General features: G+C 40.2%; 1 protein-coding gene across 1 annotated transcript in view; it reads left to right on the forward strand.

Annotated features, from left to right (window-relative positions):
• Positions 1-23,547, forward strand: part of LOC132092005 (mitogen-activated protein kinase kinase kinase 5-like) — a 106,823-nt gene that overhangs the window by 66,269 nt on the left and 17,007 nt on the right. Inside the window, 3 exon segments of the mRNA XM_059498050.1 lie at positions 747-770; positions 1,293-1,486; positions 16,818-16,986. Coding sequence (XP_059354033.1) covers positions 747-770; positions 1,293-1,486; positions 16,818-16,986 — 387 coding nt within the window.

Here is a 23,547-nt window from a genome sequence, read left to right on the forward strand (position 1 = left end):
TTGATTAATGTTTTTGTATTTACCTTGTCTGTTCAGAATTTTTTTTATGTTTTGTAATTGTGAAACTTTAATACAGCCATCTTGGCCAGGACTCCATGGAAGAAGAGATTTCTTTTAATCTCAATGGGACCTTCCTGGAAAAATAAAGGTTAAATAAAATAAACATTGTTGTAATAGGGTGATGTTGTTATTACAGTGCATGTTTAATTCAGTATATCCAGTTCATCTTAAATAAAAAGCAGCTACAAACAGAAATGCAGAATGAACATTCATTTGAAAACGTCAGGATGTCAACCAAGCAGTGGCTAACTTTTTTTCTTTTTTTTCTGCGAAATAAACTGGAATATAATAATATATTTTTAAATCAAAAGTGGCACATTGCTTTTAACAGTTCAGTAACCTAATCTGGCAAGAAAAAGGTATTCCAAGTTATCTTTATCACTTTTGATTTATTGTTGTCTGGAAATGGATGGCCAAATTTAGCAAATTGCACCATGCATACTCAACAGAAACAGAAAATACTACAGAACTAGTAAAACCAGTATATTGTTCTGAACATGGTCTCGCTCTCTCTCTCTCTCTCTCTCTCTCTCTTTCTCTATCTCTCTCTCTCACACACACACACACACACACACACAGATATTCAGAATCTTCAGATCTGTTTGTGATTAGATTTCAGTCATAAAAAAAGAACTGGTCATTTATACCAACTGAATTTATTTGTGCCTGGTCTTTCTCTCATGCAGGAGGTGGTATGTCAGAAGAATATGGTAAGTGTCTTAATCTTCACTTACTCCCTTCCCTCATCTTAATTTTTCAAAAAGAAAGATGACATTGCAAACCTGAAAACGTGGGAAAAGATAAATTCATTTTTAAGTTTGGTTATATCATGTGGTAGGAGATAAGTTATTTGACAGACATTATTGATTTTGGTGTAAGGGATTTTTGCAACAAGTTTTATTGTAGAATTTTATAATTGGGTACCAAAAAAAAAGTTTCAGCCAGCGATATCCCAAAGTGGTTTGAGTGAACCTTAGAATATTTGTGAGATTTTAAATGTACTGATAATGAAATATACTGTACAGGAGGTGCAGAAAACCTAGAAAACTGACAAATGAAATTAAATAAAATGTATAGATATTTTTTCTCCTGCAAAGAAAATATCTTTGAGCCATTTTTGGGGCATGACATACCTGCTTACTGCTGATTTATTCATCAGTGTCCATTTTCACTTTGGGCATTAATAGTATTTCTCTGTTTCTATGTTTTCCTCCTATTTGCTCTTTTTCCAGACATGTGCCGCTAACTACACATTCATTCCATACATGGTGACGCCTCAGAATAAGGTGTATTGCTGTGAGGGCAGTCTGATGAAGGGTTTGAGTGAACTGATGCAGCCCAGCTTTGAGGCCCTGCTGGGGCCCATCTGTATGCCACTGCTGGAAAGACTCACTCAAATGCTCACCAGCTGCAAGACCAACACCTGGTGGGAACTCACTAGCTCCTTTATCTCTTCACTTCTCATTTTCATCTTACAGTTTGAAAGTCATATAGGGCTCTAATACAGTTGCAATCTTTATGTCTGAATATATCATGAGCAATTTTCCCTCTAATTTTTTTTTCTTGCTTGGCAAATCTTTTCTCTGTGGGGTGGACATTTCGGCCACCAGAGCAATTATTTATACAAGACCTGCACAGCGTGCACACGTACACAAAAGGGTGTAACTTTTAACTTTCATATGCCATTTATATTTGTTTTGACGCTTGATGTAACTAAATTATGCAAATTTTAGGTTACCTGGGAATATTTTTACAGTGCTGTTACCAAGCAATTCAATAAAAAATATTTATATATATTTTCAATAAATATATATATAAACTAGGGATGTGCATTTTGGGAAATTTCTCATTTCGATCATCGATAGGTTTCAAAAACGATTGATCGGGGGTGGGGCTTGTGCGGGGGGGGGGGTTTGCGGGGCATGGCCATAATGTATATAATGAAAAAATCTGAAGATTGTTATGAAAATGAAAAAAATAAAAAAATAAAAATCTGACATGAAAATCTGTCTATGAAAACATGAACATGATTAGGACAGGTTAGATTATGATTATGATGAATGTTATTAATAAAGGAGCAAGAAATATCTGCCTGAGGTGAAGAGTAGCCTATACCAATAAACGGAAGCGAATTCTATGACACATCCTTTGATAAATCAGAAAACTGAAACACATATCAGACGTAACATTAGGGGAGAGTGGGGGCGGTTGCAACACTTTTTACATTTCCTTCAGTTTCTCAGCGACTGTTTGTATTAGAAAGACAAATATATATATATATATATATATATATATATATATATATATATATATATATTAAACCCATATATATCACCTACCTGCCCATACTGTTGCAACATGTGTACATGTGATAATATGAAAGTAATTTGTACTTAAATGGACCCTGAAAAATGTTGCAACTGTCCCCATACATGGGGACAGTTGCAACAGTACCGAGGGGCAGTTGCAACAGTCATTTAGATTTAATAAAACTCATACTTCGGCATCATTTTTCAAATCTTTTTTTAGTTTATTTGAGACCAGAGTTCACTGAGTTAACTTATTAAAGTAAAAAACCAGTACACAACCATGTAACACCTTTGTAAATCCCACAAACTGATTCATGTAGGCCCTAACAATTTCATAACGCCACCAAAAGAACACAAACTGATTATTTCATAGCATCATGTATTCACAATTCCCCATCTGACTCACAATTGTGGCAAACGTAAATGGAACCACCATCAGTGCAGGCTTCATGAGCCCATGCCTTGCACTGCCAACATTGAAGCCACACCTCGCTTGGTCTGAAGTAGCTCTCCCAACAAAAATCTTCTTCTTTCTCAGAGTCACTGTCCTTCTCTGTATGCTTTTTCTTCACGGTTTTGGTTTGTTGGCTTGTTTCCATTGTGTTTTTTGTCAGTTTCCTCTTAACTTTGGTTGGCTTTCTCTTAACTTTTGCTTTCTCCCTCTCCAAAGCCTCCTTTTCGGGGGTGTCTGTCAAGATGGCTGATTTGCATTTTTTCCTACCGTTTGCTTTCGTTATCTTCCGTGGTGCTGCTCTGGGGTGAGGTCTAACAGTCTCAGGTGAGAACTCAGCTTGCACTGGAGAAACTGTAGTAGCAGCAGAAGTCCCAGCATGCACTGGAGGAACTGCAAAAGAAGCAGAACTCCCAGCTTGCACTGGAGGAACTGTAGTAGCAGCAGAAGTCCCAGCATGCACTGGAGGAACTGCAAAAGAAGCAGAACTCCCAGCTTGCACTGGAGGAACTGCAGAAGAGGCAGAAGTCCCTGCGTGCACTGGAGAAACTTCCAAAGGAGCAGATGTCACAGTTTGCTCTGTAAGAACTGGTGGTGGCGGCCGGTCTGTCACCAAAGATGGTGCAAAGTCTTTGAATTTGTCTCGGTTATAAGGCCAAATTCCAGTGCTGCTAAAGCCATTCTGCACATTGCCTGGTGTTCCAGCCAATGGGAGGGCCAACCTAACAATTCCAGGAATGTCGTAGATGGACATCGTCAGGCCTGGGTGACTTCTCATCCAGGTATCGCAAAATGAGTTGACATGACATTTTAGGGGGCCATAAACGGTACGATCGAGTGGCTGTAATTTGTGGGAGCAATGGGGTGGAAACGATAGCATGACTATGCCATTTTCTCTGCAGAAATCTATTCCTCTTACAGAAAGATGGGAGGAATGATTATCAAGGATCAAAAGGACTTTGGCATCCAATGAGGCCCTTGTGTGGTGGTGGAAATGCTTAAGGAACTGAAGGAAATGGTCCTCCATCATCCACCCTGATTTATTGGCGGCTCCAATGCATCCAGATGGGCCATCGCGGATGAAATGGTCCTTAAAGTTAACCCGCGGGAATATGAACATGGGTAGAATCATGTTCCCTAATGCATTGCCTGCACATGCAACTGTTACCAGTGTCCCTCTCTCTCCGGAGGTTACTGCCCCAACCTGTCTGACGCCACGCCCGGCAACAACATTTTCTGGTTCTTGGACAGTTGTCACCCCGGTCTCATCCATATTCCAGATGTCCTTCCCTTCAAATTTATTTTTGTCAAGCACATTTGCAAGATTGTTGTAAAACAAGGATACATTGTGACGGTTGAAGCTTGTGTTCCGTGTGAGACTGGTAGCTTGAGGGCACCTTATAGACAGACGGGGCTGTCTTTTCATGAACCCCATAAACCAATCCCGGCCAGCCAAGGAGCACTCATTCCAGTTTTCAGGGTAGGAGCACTTGTAATAGACAGCCAGTTGGAAGGCCAATCGACGAACCTGCAAAATGGATGGTAAATGAAAATGGAGGTGGAATGGGGTAAAATCTTATTATTTCACAGTCTCAATATTCTAATATAATTCTCCCTACCAGCCCTCCCTTTAAGCCTACACTCTGCTTTAATACCTTCCTCATGCTTACCTCTTTAGTGCTGAGACCATAGAAAAGATCAGCTGCTCTTTTTAGGTATTCTGCAAGGCTATCTTCCTGTTGGACTGAGAAGACCCTCCTCGGGGTCCAATAACCTGTCCTCATCTCCTCTCCTGGACTTAACTTCTCTCTCTTTTTAATAAAGCGGTAGAGGGTTGTGTGGCAAATTGAATACTCTTTTGCTACAGACCTCACTGTCCTGCTGTCATTGCTCACTAAAGCAGCAGCTAAGGACAGAATAGGTAGAGGGACACCCCTATCTGTTATCCTTTTCCTGTCTCGTGGCATACTGAAAAAACATAACAGAAAATGTAGGATCCACTGCAGCCAAGTTTGAATTTTAAAAAAGACACCTGGCTATTGAAATATGTTCTTTATCCCACCACTGATTTGCCTTTTATAAAAAAAAAAAATCTAATTGTCATTATTATTGTCATGAGGGACAGTTGCAACACCATGTGGGGACAGTTGCAACAATGCGTTGCAACTGTCCCACCTCCTGGCAGCCATCTTAAAACTAGTGATGCTAGCCTAACAAATTAGCTTGAACACATTGTACCTATGTCTGTTAAGAGCTAAGAAACTGCACATTCAAACTATAAAACTATAAAGATCAATGCTTAAACAGTTTAGAAATTATGACAAAAAATCTAGTTTGTAAAAAAAGTTACTTTTTTACCTTGAATTTCAGTTCTCCCATAAGGTAGTTTCACATGTGGCTGTAAACTTCCAGAAAGAAGGAGGGGCACACTGAGCATGTACAGTAGGAGTGTCATGACTCCAGCTCATTCCTGATTGGATAAATCAGCAATGTTGCAACGGCCACACGTTGCAAATGTCCCCACTCTCCCCTACAACTTGTATCAGCACAATGGGATGCTAAGTTATGCGTTAGAGAGAGAGAGAGAGAGAGAGAGAGAGAGCGAGAGAGAGCGAGCTCCAGCTGATGCGTTTTCATGACAGCGCGCTGAAAGATGGGCAAGGGCAGATTTTACTATAGATTCATATAAAGTTCTCATTATAAATGTATGGCAGATTTGTGCTATATTTTCATCTACGTTATTAAGAGTAATAGTTGCAATTAAGTTTTATTTTTAAGTTAAGTTTTATTTTCCATAAACCACCTGCGTTTTCGAAGCCATATAAATTGAATTATGGCCACAAATATGACGGAAAAAAGCTCGGCTGCATTATTATAACATCAGTATTAAAATAATAATAATAATAATAGAAAAATAAAACATTTAAGAGCAATATCATTATCGGGCATTGCTTATATGAGCATGAAACGAATCGCTGATATGCAGCGATTTCAGCATAATTGTTCATGTTAATTAATCAGACGTAGGCTAGCTCTTGCAACTTTTATTTGAAAAAAATTCGCTGATGCAGATGTGAACTTGACCGAAAGTGTAACTTGGATTGCGCTTTATAAACACGAAAGTACAATAAATTCATATTAATGTCACTATCGTTATTTTTTATGTATTCCAATATTTAATTAATATTTTGTATTCAATTTGCACTTTCTGATCAACCAAAATATTATTTAAATATTATTTAACAGCATGAAAATCACTGATTATTGCTTAATAATTGAATAAAATGTAAAATATATTTAAGATAAAAACTATGACAAATAATTTAGATTTTCGTCATCTTTACGAATATGTTTAATGTAATTAGGCTAATATATCCTGTGCATTTTTATCTGTGATTTAAAAATTAACACACAAAGATACTTTTTCTTTTTTTGCTACTTTATTCATCTGCATTTTTTTTAACAAAACATTGTCTTCCAGTATAACTTTAGCAGTATATTTTTTGATCCAGTGGTGAAACGTAGTTTTTAAAAGATAAAGAAAAAAGATCACCAAAGTTCAACCAAACAGCTATTAAAAGGAATATAAGAGACCAGAGACCAAATAGCCTAGATATTTTAACTATGGCTAAAACTCAAAACTAAAATAATAATATTATTAAAAAAATGGATATTATATTTACCACGACCGGTCAAACATTCAAATGTCTATTCAAAAAGATAAGTCGGTCTACGTGCTCAGATGAGAGCAGAGTGCGCAGCCTGTTCACATTTAGTGGAATAAATTCGCTCCGCTGGAACAGATGTTGCAGGAACAGCCAGGTACCACTGGACAAGTATGCTTAGCTTTGTAAACCGATTCTCATTTACCTTCCACCACAGTTAAGGAAAGCTTTAAACCTTCCCTGTCCCTGAAACTAATGGGCAGCCAGCAAATCTTTCACCACCACTTCAGCGAATAGCTTTCTCATGTTCTCGGTTCTGCCTGCATTGCATTTAAGTCTTACAGCAAGTGATTCAATGCTCGTCTGAGTTGCCGCTCTGTTATCGCCAGACATTTTATGTACAAATGTTAGATGATAGCGCATTGTATTGTTGTAGATTTGTGTGACAGCTTGGCGCTGCACAGCTTACCCTGAACTGTATTGTCATCGTTCTTCTCAAAGGGAAGCCAGCCATCACTACATGACTTTGAGGCAATGATTATCTGTCTTCTTACGTCTTTTGAGGCATCAAGTGGGAAGCAAACCAATCAGAGCTAAGGGCGCCACCATAACCAATCAACAACAACAAAAAAAAAAACTCCGATCATCGTTTACGTGATCGATCGTCGCTGTCGCGGTCGAGTACTTGATCACTGTTGCACATCCCTAATATAAACGTATATATATTTTTAACATTCAGGAAAAACATAACTTCTAATTTGGCCAAAGAAAACTTTTCATAGTCAACATTTTTCTATATTAATTTGTGCATTTTGAAAATGTTTAGTAAAGGGGCAAAAAGTCATTGTCACTGTGGGAGGACCGAGAGAGAAACGTTGAGTACAAGCAAAAGTCTTTAATCCAGGAATTACAGGGATAATCCAAAATGGGAACACAGAAAATCCAATAAGTAGACCCAACAGAGACAAACTCAACAGAGAAGGACTTTAATACAGGGGATGATTGAATAAACACAGGTGTAAGGGATTACTAATTAAACTAAACAAGGACAAGAACATAACCAAATAAGGAGGCACAAGAAGGACTACAGGGGCAAAACCGGTACAAAAGTGTGACATATCGCCCCCTCCCAGAAGGTGCGTCCTCACACTGTAACAACAGAGGAAGGCATAGGTGAAAACGTGGGAGGAGGCTCTGGATGAGGACGGAATTCCAAGAGGAGGATGATGGAGACCAGGGAGGAGACAGGAGGGTCTTGAAGCAGGAGGAGTCCAGCTGGACCCATAACAGCGGCCCATGGTGGGAGGAGCCATGGAGGAGGGATGGCTGCCAACTCCATGGGCGCCGACCAACAGTGGTGGAGCAGGTGGAGGAGGAGCAAGAGGCGAATCAGAGAGCTAACGAGCCAGGGGGGTTCCGAGGATCTGGGGGCCAGTGTGGAGCTGAGGGCTCTGGCGACCGAGGTTGAGGTGGAGATCCAGAGATCGGCAGTGGAGCTGGAGACAGAGTGCAAATCAGTGAAGTAAACAGTGCATATATAATGATTGTAGTGCAAAAGAGCTTATTCAGTCTGATTAAAGTGTCAAAAATCTCAGAGAGCAGTTTATTTAAACTGACAAAAGAGGTAGTTGAATGAGGTCAGTTAACTGCTGAATGAGGTAGTGAGCCGACCAATGCTGTACAAAGTGTCTGGTGCAGGTCCCAGTATGTTATTGGGGCCTGGGAGGGGGGACTGAGGTTCTGAGTTCAGTGGTTCATGGGGAAAAAGAGGGGAGGGGGGCAAGATCAAGTGGGATTTCAGCCTTCTGACAGTCTGATGAATGAAGCTGTCCTTCAGTCTGCTGGTCATGACCTGATGACAGCAGACTGAAGAAACGGTGTGACGGGTGAGTGGGATCACCTCCGATGCAGAGGGCTTTACGGGTGAGACGGGTTCCGTAAATGTCCTGGAGGGAGGAGAGAGAGAGAGACACCAACAATCTTCTCAGCTGCTCTTACTATGCATTGAAGAGTCTTCCGGCAGGACGCGTTGCAGGCACCATACCACACAGTGATGCAACTAGTCAGGATGCTTTTAATGGTGCCTCTGCAGAAGGTGCACATGATAGGGGCCGGGGCTCTGGCTCTTCTCAGTTTGCGGAGGAAGTAGAGACCTTGCCGTGCTTTCTTGGCCAGTGCTCCGGTGTTGTCTGTCCAGGAGAGGTCCTCTGTGATGTGCACACCCAGGAACTTGGTGCTGCTCACTCTCTCCACAGTCGCACCGTTGATGGTAAAAGGAACACGTTGAGTGTGCACTCTCCTGAAGTCAACAACAATCTCCTTCATCTTCTCCATGTTCAGGGAGAGATTGTTGTCACTACACCACCCGGCCAGGCGGCTCACCTCGCTCCTGTAGTTTGTCTCATCTCTGTTGCTAATGAGGCCCACCACAGTTGTGTCATCTGCAAACTTAAAAGGTTGGAGTTGTGTGACAGTGTGCAGTCGTGTGTCAGGAGAGTGAAGATGAGGGGGCTCAGCACACATCCTTGAGGGGCCCCAGTGTTCAATGTGATGGTGCTGGATGTGTTACTGCCGACCCGTACTGCCTGATGTCTTCCAGTCAGAAAGTCTAACAGCCAGTTGCACAGCAAAGTGTCGAGCCCCAGTTGGACCAGTTTGTTAATGAGCTGTTGAGGGATGATTGTGTTGAATGCTGAACTGAAATCTATGAACAGCATCCTGACGTATAGGTCTTTTTATCTCTAGATGTGTGATTGCTGAGTGGAGGGTAGTAGCGATGGCATCATTGGTCGAGTGGCTGGACCGATATACAATCTGGAAGGGGTCTGGGGGGTGGATGGCAGATTTGATTCTCTTCTTAAGAATAGGGCTAAATGCAACTGGAGGTAGTCATTGAAGCAGGATGGAGATGGCTTCTCTGGAACTGGAACGATGGTGGTAACTTTGAAGCATGTGGGGACAACAGCCTGACTTAGTGATATGTTGAAAATGTCTGTGAAGACATCAGTGACTACCACTGCACAGTCTCAGTACACACCCAGGAATGTTGTTAGGACCCGTAGCTTTGCGTGCATTAATCCTGCTGCGAGATCTCCTCATGCTGTCCGGGGACAGCATCATCAACTGGTTGCCGGGAGGAGGTGGTGTCTTCTGTGCAGTGGTGCTATTCTGTGCCTCAAAACGAGCGAAGAAGGCGTTCAGCACGTTCAGTAGGGAGATTGTGCTGTCACAGGTAGGGCTGTCGCGGTTAAGAAATTTTCCCTGCGGTTATTATGGGTGGCTCAATAGCGCGATATGCGGTATTACCGTCGTTTTTTTTTTTTTTACATACCTAATTTATCCTGATTTTGCTGCATACAAAGGTCTATCGTTGAGTTATGTAGCATATATTGTTGCTTTTTTAACTGACAGAGAAACACGTTTTAAAACATTTTTGTTTATTGTTAAATGCCAAACAGCAACAAGAACATGCGTTTTCCAATTCATTTTTTTTTAAAGAAATCAAAGAGTTCTAACATATATTACACGTATTTGCGTGCGACTTTGGACAGCAGCGGAAATCTAGACTGATTATCGCGCCACCACTGGCCCAACAGGACAGTGGATTCGCATTGGAGTCGATGCACTCCTCAAGCAGATAGCGTGTGTGAGCTCATTATCTGCTCACGCTCTCTTGGGTATGGGCACTGACGCGGAGGTTGTCCGGGACTTCAGCAGGTATGCCTGTTACTTTTACGGCTGTATTTTACAGATTTCGCAAAGGCTTCAGCTACTCCTAACTGTCGGCCGGTCTCAGCTGTTCTTTTTGATGTTGCTCCGCGATCTGATGCTTGAGGGGGCAGCTGTGCTGGATGACAGGGGACACTCTAAAACGCTTAACATGGCTTAATGTACTAAGACAGTGATATTAACAGACCAAACTCAATAAAAATCCTACTAATAAAGTATACTATCTATAAAAAAATCAGATGAGCCCTGAATATGAATGCAACTCGTTTAATAACACGTTAAGCCTTTTCCTCCCATAGAAAACCGTTATAAGAAAACGCTTAATGTGGCTTAATGTACTAAGACAGTGATTTTTAAAAACCAAACTCACTAAACATTATACTAATAAAGTAGTATACGATGTACAAAAAACAAAACAAAACAAAAAAACAGATGATCCCTGAATATGAATGCAAGTCGTTTAATAACACATTAAGCCTTATGATGGTTTTCTATGAAAGGAAAAGACTTAACGTGTTATTAAACGCGTTGAATTCATATTCAGGGATCATCTGATTTTTTGAAGATAATATACTTTATTAATATGATGTTTAGTGAGTTTGGTCTGTTAATATCACTGTATTGTATTAAACCACGTTAAGCGTTTTAGAATGTCCCGATGACCTCAAATTAGATGTATTGCCGCGTCACAGGGACCTTTTTTGCAGCACATTTTGCATATTGGCTCATCTATATTCACTGGCTCGTCCTTTTCATTGGGTTGAAAGCCAAAATGTTCCCAAACTGGCGACGTGACATTAGGTTTTGGGACGAGATCGAGTGCCTCCCATCATTTCAGCCGGCCTATTCAAAACAAACGAAGCACCATAAAGCTACAACGGCTCGCGAGATAAATTACAGTCGTAACCATATTGTATCATTAATTTATTTAACATTGAATGCACAGTGACAAATTAAAAAAAAACAATAAGGCCACAGCCTCATAAAGAAAAAAAAAAACCTGAACACTGCGGTTGTCGCGGTTTCTGCAGTTGCTATCTTTCCTCTGCGGTTTGCTTGTCAATAGCGCGGTATTACAATATTGTGGTTATCGCGACAGCCCTAGTCACAGGTCTGCGGTAGGAGCTTGTAGTCCGTAATGGTCTGTATCCCCTTCCACAGGCTCAGAGTGTCTCTGCTGTTGTTGAATCGATGGGCTATCCTCCTGGAGTACTGTCTCTTAGCCTCTCTGATGACGCAGGATAGGTTGGCCCTGGCTGTCCTCAGGCCCAGCTCACCTCCAGCTCTGAAGGCAGCATTCCGTGTCTTCAGGAGTCTGTAGACCTCCCCTGTCATCCACGGATTCTGATTGGCCCGGACAGTGATGGTCTATGTGACTGTTACATTATCAATACACTTGTTGATGTAGGCAGTGACAGTCTCTGAGTCTGTGGTGTTATTGTATGTTGCAGCCTGCTTACACAGAGCTTACACTGTGCGGTCGTGACGTAAGATGTGTGGCTGAGAGAACATTGACAATGTTTCGTTGGTCTTTTCATACTGTAAATGTCAGTATTAGTTGGTCAAGTAATGTCAGTGACAGTTACTATTAGGTGAGGTGTATCTCTGCCATAAACAGAATGACACATGATATGGTTTAAGAAACCTTATTATCTTAAAATTACCTTAAGTAATTTCATCAGTAAATTATTTCAATATCATGCCATGATACATTTATCTGCAGTCCCCTGGTGTGCAAGCCAAAGGCAAGAAGAGGTCACATGATGAAGAGGTCATGTGATCGCAAAGCGATAGACAAGTGTACAGTGTCTAATACCAGACTGTAGGATAATCTAACAACCATTTAGTATTGACAGTCCCGCTTGCTCACTAGCTGAGAAGCACCACAATATCATATCGGACATGGGGAGTGTCTTTCTGTACTCGTTTTCTCAAGTTCAGGACACCAGTCAGTGAATCTTATCACCATGCAGTAGGGATGTAAAATATTGTTTATTTCCATAATCAATTGTCATTTAAATTAACGATCAATTAATCGTTAACCATAATCCTAAAAAAAGTCTATTGCAGGCACGTAGTCACCAGCATGACAGGATGTGCAAAAGCCGCACACATTTTAACAATTTATTTAAATCCACTTAAAAGAAGTAACTTACAAGGACATAAATATTATAGATGCAGCTAAACACATGTACAAGATCATGGACCAGTGACATACAGCAGGTCTTATAATATTAAGCATAACACTCAGTTCATATGGGTATAAATAACAGCATCTCCTCCATATATGACAGCTGCCTATAATAGCAGACAGTGTACAGTACTTTGCCAAGCGTTTAGCCCTCGTTTTGGGCATCCCAAGCGGTTGAACCCCTCTTACAACCAACCTGTGTGTGTGTCCTAAGCTACCAAATTTAAAACCAGGAATCAGACTCGATAACCTATTTCTGAAATGGTATTTAGGAGTGATTGATATTTAATGATTTTAGTCATGAAAGCTTCCTCCATACTAGAGTCAAAGGTGCATGCAACTTCCAAAACAAACGCCTCTCTAAACTCCTCATTAATCACAATGACATCTGGTGTGTTAGCAGACATATGAGAAAAGATTTCAGAGTTACTGTTCAGATACTGAAACATGGATGAATTTACACAAGAATGTGTGAATATTCTTACTAAAGATGGTAAATAGTTTGATATTTCTTTCACTGTCAAGTCCACTGTTCTGCCGTGGCATGCTGTGTACTTTCCCTTGTAAGTATAACAGCCGTTGACAGAATATGTGGCAGTGTTTCTGTAATCTGTTCTGTAGTGTGATGCAGACAGTAAGGAACCTGAGCTGTAGGAAACCAGATAGAAAGGATAAGTCTAGTTGGAAGAACTTGTAATCTGGTTTTTACTGTGAAAATAACAATCTCCTCGCTGAGTGCAGTATTCTTGAGAAATGAGTGCAGTATTCTTGAGAAATAAGTGAGAAACAGAGTGATCAGCCGAGGGAAGACAAGCGAGTTTTCCCATAAGGTTCAGTCCAGTCCGGTGTAGTTTTTGGTGATACTGATGTAAATCCATGAGAGTTTGCTGGGCACCTATAGATGTTAGCAGGGGGCTAGATCCCCCGAACGCAGCTGTTGCTCTGACATAGATTAGGGGGTCAGTGATGATATCCTCTGAGACCCTCACCATCACAGAGTCAGACCGAGCCCACTCCAGAGATACTCCAGTTCTTACACAGAGGTCATTCAGATCTGGCCAGTCTGACCAGACAACAAAACCAGCAGAGTGAGTGTCCAGTTTCCCGCTGGGTTTTCTTTTGAAGCCAAGGAAGTGGGGCTCTAAGTCCATGGCTAATGGCACCCTGCGTCTCCTGAGGTCCAGGAACAGAGAGGATCGAGCCAACTCCCTAACGTCTCTGTCATCATTGTTCAGCATGTTCAGAAGGTGGGAAATCTGCATGCTGCTATAAACCCATATCACATTCGGCACCCCCAACTCTCCTTCCCATTGGGGATGAAAAATAATGTCACAAGTGCTGTGTGTATTCAGTCCGAACCACTTTCGCACTAAGCTCACTCTTTTGTTATTCATTTGGCTAAGGACTTTCTGCTGGATATAAAAGTTGGAGAACAGATGTTGTACTTTAGACAGTGCCACCTGTCTAACAGCCTCCAGCTTCATGGTCAGTGGCAGTGGGCATTTATCAACCAGGTCCAACCTGAATGTGAACTCAAACAAGATGATGTTTACTTGCTCTTTCCATTCTCCTGCTATATTAATTTTATGGCCAAGGTAAGTGTATGTCTCATTAAGAGAATATACACGAATAGGTTTTGTTGCTACTGTAAACACTGGACATCTATCAGATTTCGAGCGGTACCACCTGTTCCCTGCACTCCTCTCATACAAAACAGCACATTTTGAGTCCTTAATCTCCAGGCCTGACCATTTCAGAAAATAATCTGTTCTGGCTAGCCTGTTTTTAATTATGCTCTCTTCTATGGAGGCAATCTGGACATCGTCTGCATAGCCCTGTACTGGGATCGGGGACATCACATCAGGTGGGGCACACTGACACATCCACATTAACCACTGGTTGATGGCAATTATGAAGTTAACTGCACTCCAAGGGCATCCAGTTTTAATGCCTGAAGTGAAGAAATCTGAAGTGGTGTTGGGCGAGTGAGCTGTTCTCCACAAATTACTTCGATAAATGAGCCTCTATGTACATCTTTCACTATATCAATGAACAGCCAAGGCAGCTGTTTTTCCTCCAGTGATCTGATCATGACTTCATGAGATAAAGTTCCAAATGCATTGTTAAAGTCTAGGAAGACTGAGTACAGTCTGCAGGACTCATGCTTAAAGTCATCTATCCCTGTTTTAAGGCAAAATACATGTTCATTCATACCTTGCCTTTTGATGTATACCTTCTGCTTGGTGAATAAGATATCAGCCTCCATTAGCCAAGGAAGAACTCTGGACAGTATCGATGGATCATCAGGGATGTTGTCTTTTTTTGGAATACGATGAATTATTGCACCTTTCCATGAATCTAGCGCTCTCTTAATTTCCAAACATACATTAAAAACTGTTGTCAAAATCTGACATGATTGCATTGTTTTAAAGGACTCCTGTCATGCCGTCTTTACCACTTGCTTTGTTATTTGGAAGGTTATTCACACAGTTTCTACCTCTTTATATGTAAAATGCGTTGTTTCAGGAAAAATAGTTGGCTTGGTGGTGGCACGTTCATATACCATGGTGGGAGAGGATGACTCGTTAGGCTCCTGATTTAAGCATTTATCATCATAATAAGTTAGAATAACTGTAATGTCACTTGGACAGGAAGGAGGGTCAGGGTATTCACTGTTGTTTAAGATGATTTGGATCGCTTTAGATTTTTTATGCTGCCACAAATATGCAAGTTTGTTCCTGCTCACCTTTTTGTCCCGCTGGCCACAAGTCGCTCGTGTCCGCAGAGACGGCAGCACAGTGTCCCACAGATAGCGCAGCTGTTCGAGGAGCCAGTCAACTATTAGAGCCGATGTTAAATCTTCAGGATATGTTTTTATCGCTGGGAACTTCCTCCGAACTCTCGCCACATATTTCAGGAGTTGTAATCCAAACGTCTTACCGTTGTGGCTTTCGGCTATAAAAACTCAGTTTCTGAAGAATATCCCATTTAGCAGTGCAGCTAGTGTTATCCACTTTCCTGAATCACCAGAGGAAACAAAGTTCTTCTCATGCTGGCGTTTGAAGTTCAGACAATCTCTATAGATTTTTTCATGAGACTGAAAAGCCGTCCACTGATGCTCAGACAGCGGACAAACATACTGCTGGAAAACTGTAAGCTCTTCTCCTGGTAGATGGGATTCATGGGAGGAAACGGGTATTATCAGTGGCTGTTTGTAAATTCTCCCGGTGAGAAATGCTTGTTTGTATGCAAGCTTGATTGTTGCAGTCAACACATAGTCCATAACAGTTGCCAAAGCATCTTATCTTATGAATTTTGAACAAATCTTTACGAGCATGCTATTCAAAATCTTGCCATGCCACAGAGTACCACTCACATATTTTTTTATTAAGTTACATTATATTTTTTTGTAGTACAGCTCACACCTTTTCTTTCCATTTGCACTATTTTTTTCCAAACACCAAACATTAATTGATGACTGCATGGTAGGTATGTCAACGATTAATCGAAGATCGATTAATTGTCTATAAGAGATGCAATCGATTAGGCCTGTTGATGGTCGGTTAACCGATTTAATGTTGTGCTGCGTGAAGCACTTATTGCATTAACAATGGCAATTACAACGGGTCTGGTTATTTAGATTTTCTGAGTAGCATTTTGGCATTCACCTGCGAGTGGCCTACAACCGTCACTCACAGCCGCTCGCACGTGTTTTGCGCATGAGCTGCACGCAGCCCAACATTAAATCGGTTAACCGACCATCAACAGGCCTAATCGATTGCATCTCTTATAGACAATTAATCGATCTTCGATTAATCGTTGACATACCTACCATGCAGTCATCAATTAATGTTTGGTGTTTGGAAAAAAATAGTGCAAATGGAAAGAAAAGGTGTGAGCTGTACTACAAAAAAATATAATGTAACTTAATAAAAAAATATGTGAGTGGTACTCTGTGGCATGGCAAGATTTTGAATAGCATGCTCGTAAAGATTTGTTCAAAATTCATCAGTCCCATTATTGAAAATATTGTGTCTTAAATGTAACTCGCAGTATTAACTATTAACTGTTATTAAACTGTTATTAAATCAGTATCACATTTGCAGTCGTGCGGATTTAAGAAAAAATATTCCCCAAATTATACTGAAATTTAGGGTCATTATATACTGTATTTACTGATAGCCCATCATGCTTCGTGGGCTCATATATTGTATTTACAGCATATACTGTATTAGTGGTTAGCTGCCCAAACTAATACATTTTGCTCTTGAAATAATGTTTCTAAATTTATTTTAGTTTTAAATATGTTTTTAGTATATGATAATAACTTTCTTTGAAATGTGCTTTTCTGCTGTTTGTATTTCCATTCTTGCATAGTTCAGTAACTTTGTCTCTTTTGCATGCTTTTTCAGCCAGTACTTCCATGAGATAGTTCTGAATGAGATTCGTAAAGCACGTGAGCTTTACAATGGAGTAGAGCTAGCGGCTGAACTCAGACGGATCCAGCGGCGGTTTGACAGCGTTGAGTGTCTTTCAGCTGATGTCGTCATCAACCTCCTTCTGTCATACAGAGATATCCAGGTGACTGCTTTACATAAACTTTTGGTTGTTATTCATAGTGACTGCAAAATATTTGTCATTTTAATCATCAAAATTCTGTTTAGCTGTAAAGGTTTTCTTTTGGTGGTGAAACAAGTAAAGGGAGAATGTTATTGAGGTCACACTTTAACAGGATGTTCCAGATTCAAGACAATTTTGTAATTCTGTTTTCTCACTTCACCTGAATGCTCTTTCTTACATGCAGTTTCATTCCTACACATTTTTTTATTTTTTTTTCTCAATTTGTATAACGAACCAAAATCGCGTGTTCAGTAATGCTCTAACAATGGAAGTCTATAGGGCAAAACATTGTGCTGCGATGAACAACTTATAACTGCTGTTATTTAAATATAATAATTACATTTAAATATAACAATTATTACATTATGAGAAATGTATTACGTTATAAACTGACCATAAATTAGCACTAATGTAAATATGGACAGAGTTTTCCAAATATGTTATTATTACAGGTTAAAAATAGGGTGTTTTTGTTTTTTTGTTTTTGTGAGTGTGATTAGCTCCCTAAACTAGGCATGACATGATAAACTGCTTTCTGTATGGATTTAATATGGAATTTAATACAGGAACAGTTGGCAACTATACTTTGCATGTTTTAAACACTTAGATTATGTCCTTACTTTGGTCATGCATTAAATGCACATCCTTGAAAGAGTGCATTTTTCTGACATATTTACTATAAAGTCTGTTTGAACTGGAAGTTGCTGCCGACTGGATTTCAGTGTGGTGGCGTATTTCCAACTTAAAATTTTGATGTTCCATGACAGCATGACCCTCTGGGACCAGCTACGTGCCCAGTGCTTCCCCCAGCCAGGATTGCCAGATTTTTCGACAAAAAAAACACCCAATCTCGTTTCGAGCTGTCCCCCGTTAAAATCCGCTTTCCAGGAGTAAAATACACATTTTTGGCGGGGCTCTCCTGGTAAAATTCACATTCCAGGGGCTAAATATCACATCACTGAGGTCGCTTCAACCAGCAGACATGAAAAACAACCCGCGGCAACATTGTTAAAGTAGCCCAATTTGGCAACACTGCATCCATCGTTTAGTTTGCAATTTCCAAGCCGCTGTCACCGGCGCTTTTACACCAGATCTTGTTGCCGATCTGCCTTTTTCAAGGCACACTTTTGCAAACAAAGAGGAACAACTGAAGGATAAACAACTTAACCTGAATTACCTAACATTGGTTTTGTGCACCATTTCAAAGATAAATTGCATCTACGAGTGGCTAACAGCTAGCACCGAGCACAACAAGATATTTGGCCATGTTTATTTTTTTTTATACGAGTAAAGGGACATGGAATGAGAGACGCACAGACTTTATTTACAAGTGACAGATGAGTGCTTTATTATTTGACGAGTATTGATTCATGCATATTATGGAGGTGTATGTGATGGTTGATAATACTGTAGCTGGTGTGTGGATGTCCAGCATTTGTACAGTTCTGTTGCTGTGGGCGTGACATCATTTTAGAGTGACGTGAATGTTCATAGTGAATCATGTATTTGTGGATTACTTTTACTGACGCATGTGGGAAAATTTACTCCAAATTTAACCCACCCCCATCTAGTCTACCGTTGAAATTGTTGATCAGCTGTCATTGTCATTGAGAGCCTGTGTGGCATGATATGAGAATTATTTGCATATGGCATATTAGCTGTTACAGATGTTTACAGACTGTTTACAGTTGCTTACTGAAGGCCCTGAGTGAAACCCCACGGTACGCTACTGAGTACAACTAACAATCACGCATAATTTCTGTGCCTATAAGTTGTTTTAACCAGGGAAATAATCAGTATAACAGCCTGTGAAGAATGTGTCAGGAAGATAAAACCATCTAATCATATCGCCAAACTTATAAATACATTAGGCCTATTCATTTGTGTGCAAACCCGATTCCAAAAAAAGTTAAAAACAGAATGCAATGATGTGGAAGTTTTAAATTTCAATATTTTATTCAGAATACAACATAGATGACATATCTAATGTTTAAACTGAGAAAAAGTTGATTTTAAATTTCATGGCATCAACACATCTCAAAAAAGTTGGGACAAGGCCATGTTTACCACTATGTGGCCTCCTCTCTTCTTTTTATAACAGTCTGCAAACGTCTGGGGACTGAGCAGATTTTGTAGTTGCTCAAGTTTAGGAATCGGAATATTGTCACATTCTTGTCTAATACAGGCTTCTAGTTGCTCAACTATCTTAGGTCTTCTTTGTTGCATCTTCCTCTTTATGATGCGGCAAATTTTTTTCTATGGGTGTGTAAGATCTGGACTGCAGGCTGGCCATTTCAGTACCCGGATCCTTCTTCTACGCAGTCTTGATGTTGTAACTGATGCAGTATGTGGTCTGGCATTGTCATGTTGGAAAATGCAAGGTCTTCCCTGAAAGAGACGACGTCTGGATGGTAGCATATGTTGTTCTAGAACTTGGATATACCTTTCAGCACTGATGGTGCCTTTCCAGAAGTATTAGCTGCCCATGCCACACGCACTCATGCAACCCCATACATTTACATTACATTTACATTTATTAATTTAGCAGACACTTTTATCCAAAGCGACTTACAGATGAGGACAGTGGAAGCAATCAAAAACAACAAAAAGAGCAATGATATATAAGTGCTATAACAAGTCTCAGTTAGGTTAACACAGTACACGTAGCATGGGATTTTAAATAATATAATAAATATAAAGAAAAGAGATACAATAAAAAAAGAATAGAGCAAGCTAGTGTTAGAGATCTTTACACATACACACACACACACACACACACACACACATACAATTGCATAATAAATGAAAAGAAAATAGAATACAAAAAGATTAGAAAGGTAGTTGGATTTTTTTTTTTTTAAGAATAGAATTAGAATAGTGAGTGTTAAAGTTAGAGGGTCAAATAAAGATGGAAGAGATGTGTTTTAAGCTGATTCTTGAAGATGGTTAAGGACTCAACTGTCCGGATTGAGTTGGGCAGGTCATTCCACCAGGAGGGAACATTTAATTTAAAAGTCCGTAAAAGTGACTTTGTGCTTCTTTGGGATGGCACAATCATGGATGTTCACTTGCAGAACGCAAGCTTCTAGAGGGCACATAAGTCTGAAGTAACAAATTTAGGTAAATGGGTGCAGAGCCAGAGGTAGTTTTGTAGGCGAACATCAATGCCTTGAATTTTATGGGAGCAGCTATTGGAAACCAAGTGCAAAATGATAAACAAAGGTGTGACGTGTATTCTTTTTGGCTCATTAAAAATTAATCTTGCTGCCGCGTTCTGAATTAATTGTAAAGGTTTAATAGAACTGGCTGGAAGACCTGCCAAGAGGGCATTGCAATAGTCCACCCTGGACAGAACAAGAGCTTGAACAAGGAGTTGTGCAGCATGTTCCGAAAGAAAGGGCTTGATCTTCTTGATGTTGAATAAAGCAAATCTGCAGAATCGGACAGTTTTAGCAATGTGGTCTGAGAAAGTCAGCTGATCATCAATCATAACTCCAAGGCTTCTAGCTGTTTTTGAAGGAGTAATGGTTGATGTGCCTAACTTGATGGTGAAATTGTGATGAAACGATGGGTTTGCTGGAATCACAAGCAGTTCTGTCTTGGCAAAGTTGAGTTGAAGGTGATGGTCCAACATCAAGGAATAAATTTCTGTTAGAAATGCTGAGATGTGAATAGCTACCGTCAGATCATCAGGATGGAATGAGAGGTAGAGTTGAGTGTCATCAGCATAGCAGTGGTATGAAAAGCCATGTTTCTGAATGACAGAACCTAATGATGCCATGTAGACAGTGAAGATAAGTGGTCCAAGAAATGAGCCCTGAGGCACCCCAGTAGTTAGATATTGTGACTTGGACACCTCAACTCTCCAATATACTTTGAAGGACCTATCTGATAGGTAAGACTCAAACCATTGAAGTGTGGTTCCTGAGATGACTTTTGCCAGTAGGGTTGATAGGAGGATCTGGTGGTTAACCGTGTCAAAAGCAGCGGACAGATCAAGCAGGATAAGTACTGAAGATTTGGATTCTGCTCTTGCCAGTCTCAGAGCTTCAACAACTGAGAGCAAGGCCGTCTCAGTTGAATGTCCACTTCTGAAGCCAGATTGGTTGCTGTCAAGGAGGTTGTTGTGTGTGAGAAATGTAGAGACCTGGTTGAACACAGCTCGTTCAAGTGTTTTTGCAATGAAAGGAAGAAGGGAAACTGGTCTGTAGTTCTCTAAAAGAGAAGGATCGAGGTTGGGTTTCTTAAGTAGTGGAGTTATACGTGCTTGTCTAAATGATGAGGGAAAAACACCAGTTTGAAGGGATGTGTTGATGATGTGAGTGAGTGCAGGTACAACTGCAGGAAAATTGGCTTGAAGGAGATGAGATGGAATAGGATCAAGCGGGCAAGTAGTAGGGTGATTAGAAAGGATGAGTTTTGAGACTTCTGCCTCAGAGAGTGAAGAGAAGGATGTAAATGAGTGTAAGTTTTCTGGTGATATGAGCTTGACTGATTGTGGTGTAGAAAATTGTGCACTAATGTGTTTAATTTTATTAATGAAAAACGTTGCAAAGTCATCAGAGATGCAGGCTTATGAACTGAGCGCTGATAACAACTTGGGTTGTCCTTGTCCTCTTTAGTCCGGATGACATGGCGTCCCAGTTTTCCAAAAAGTACTTCAAATTTTGTTTCATCTGACCACAGAACAGTTTTCCACTTTGCCACAGTCCATTTTAAATGAGCCTTGGCCCAGAGAAAACGCCTGTGCTGCTGGATCATGTTTAGATATGGCTTCTTTTTTGACCTATAGAGTTTTTGCCGGCAACGGCGAATGGCACAGTGGATTGTGTTTACCGACAATGTTTTCTGGAAGTATTTCTTAGCCAATGTTGTGATTTCCATTACAGTAGCATTCCTGTATGTGATGCAGTGCCGTCTAAGGGCTTGAAGATCATGGGCATCCAGTAAGGTTTTCCGGCCTTGACCCTTACTCAAAGAGATTGTTCCAGATTCTCTGAATCTTTGGATGATATTATGCACTGTAGATGATGATAACTTCAAACTCTTTTGCAATTTTTCTCTGAGGAACTCCTTTCTGATATTGCTCCACTATTTTTCGCTGCAGCATTGGGGGATTTGTTGATCCTCTGCCCATCTTGACTTCTGAGAGACTGCCACTTTGAGAGGCTCTTTTTATACCCAATCATGTTGCCAATTGACCTAATAAGTTGCAAATTGGTCCTCCAGCTGTTCCTTATGTACATTTAACTTTTCTGGTCTCTTATTGCTACCTGTCCCAACTTTTTTGGAATGTGTAGCTCTCATGAAATCAGTAAGAACGACTTTATTCTCTTCACTCCTCAACCGCCAAACATCAAAAGCTTAAATTTCTAATGTCAAAATACTTTGAGCAGGCTATGAATAACCCCAAAAGACTGAGTGTTTCTGTAGCAATATAATGATATTTTTAATTTATAGTAATATGCAAGTTAATGTAAAGTGCAATTTATTTTTTCTCAAAACTTCATCATTAATGATAAAATATTTGGTTTCCTGTCTTTTAGAAATATTCCAGTAAATGCTTCTGATATGGATTAGAAGTGAAAAGGGTGAGACAATTATGCCCTAGAATGAGAATTTGGAGATAAAAGCAGGAGAACAGACCGCAACTGCACAGTGTCTGTTGTCTTTTTCATAGTAATACATCAAAATACAACGAAAAAATAAAATAATCAGAAGGAACAGAACAAAGCTAGTGGACTGAAAAGAGATTTTGTCAAAGATTTTCATGATACCAAGGTCACATTAAAATGCTAAGCGTAATTTGATTTTCCTGATGTTTAAAAATAGAGCATGACTGAATACATACAGCTCCCGGACAGATAAGGTTTATTGGCAGCACAACCTTATTATTTGAATATGATTTGTTTCAGGAGTTTGGGTGAAAGTTCACCTATAATATAAAACACAGTAGACTCGCTTGGAAAAAGGTGGATAGATGAGGGGAGAAAACATCTGGGTTGCAGAGCAGCTGGTAAACATGTGCTTTCTTAACAATAACTGAAACATATACAAAATCCAGGACAAGGGCTTTCAAGTGTGGTGAACTACTGGTAGAAAGGTCCATGTACACACATGGCCAGCATGTTCTTCTGTCTGGATCTCCCTTATTCCATCTCCCAGCAGTAGTGTTTTTTTTTTTTGCTTTCTCACCTCACTGCAAAAGTGATAACACCTGCTAGTTCTCATTAAGCATTCCTTTACCAGCAGGGTCTCTCTCCAGCAGCTCTCTCTCTGCCACAACGTGTTAACAATAGACTAGTGTGATAAAGTTATTTACTTTGTACGAATGTACATGTTATATTTCAACACCTGTCATGACCATGTAAAGATGGTTCACCTTGTAAATGATGCTTAACATGTGCAAACATATGTCAATAAAACACTGTTTACCCTCAGGAAATGCATCAGTAACACATAAGTGAAGTGACATACAGCCAACTTTGGTGACCCATACTCAGAATTCATGCTCTGCATTTA

This window comes from Carassius carassius, chromosome 18 (genome assembly GCF_963082965.1).
Source record: "Carassius carassius chromosome 18, fCarCar2.1, whole genome shotgun sequence".
Classification (NCBI taxonomy): domain Eukaryota; kingdom Metazoa; phylum Chordata; class Actinopteri; order Cypriniformes; family Cyprinidae; genus Carassius; species Carassius carassius.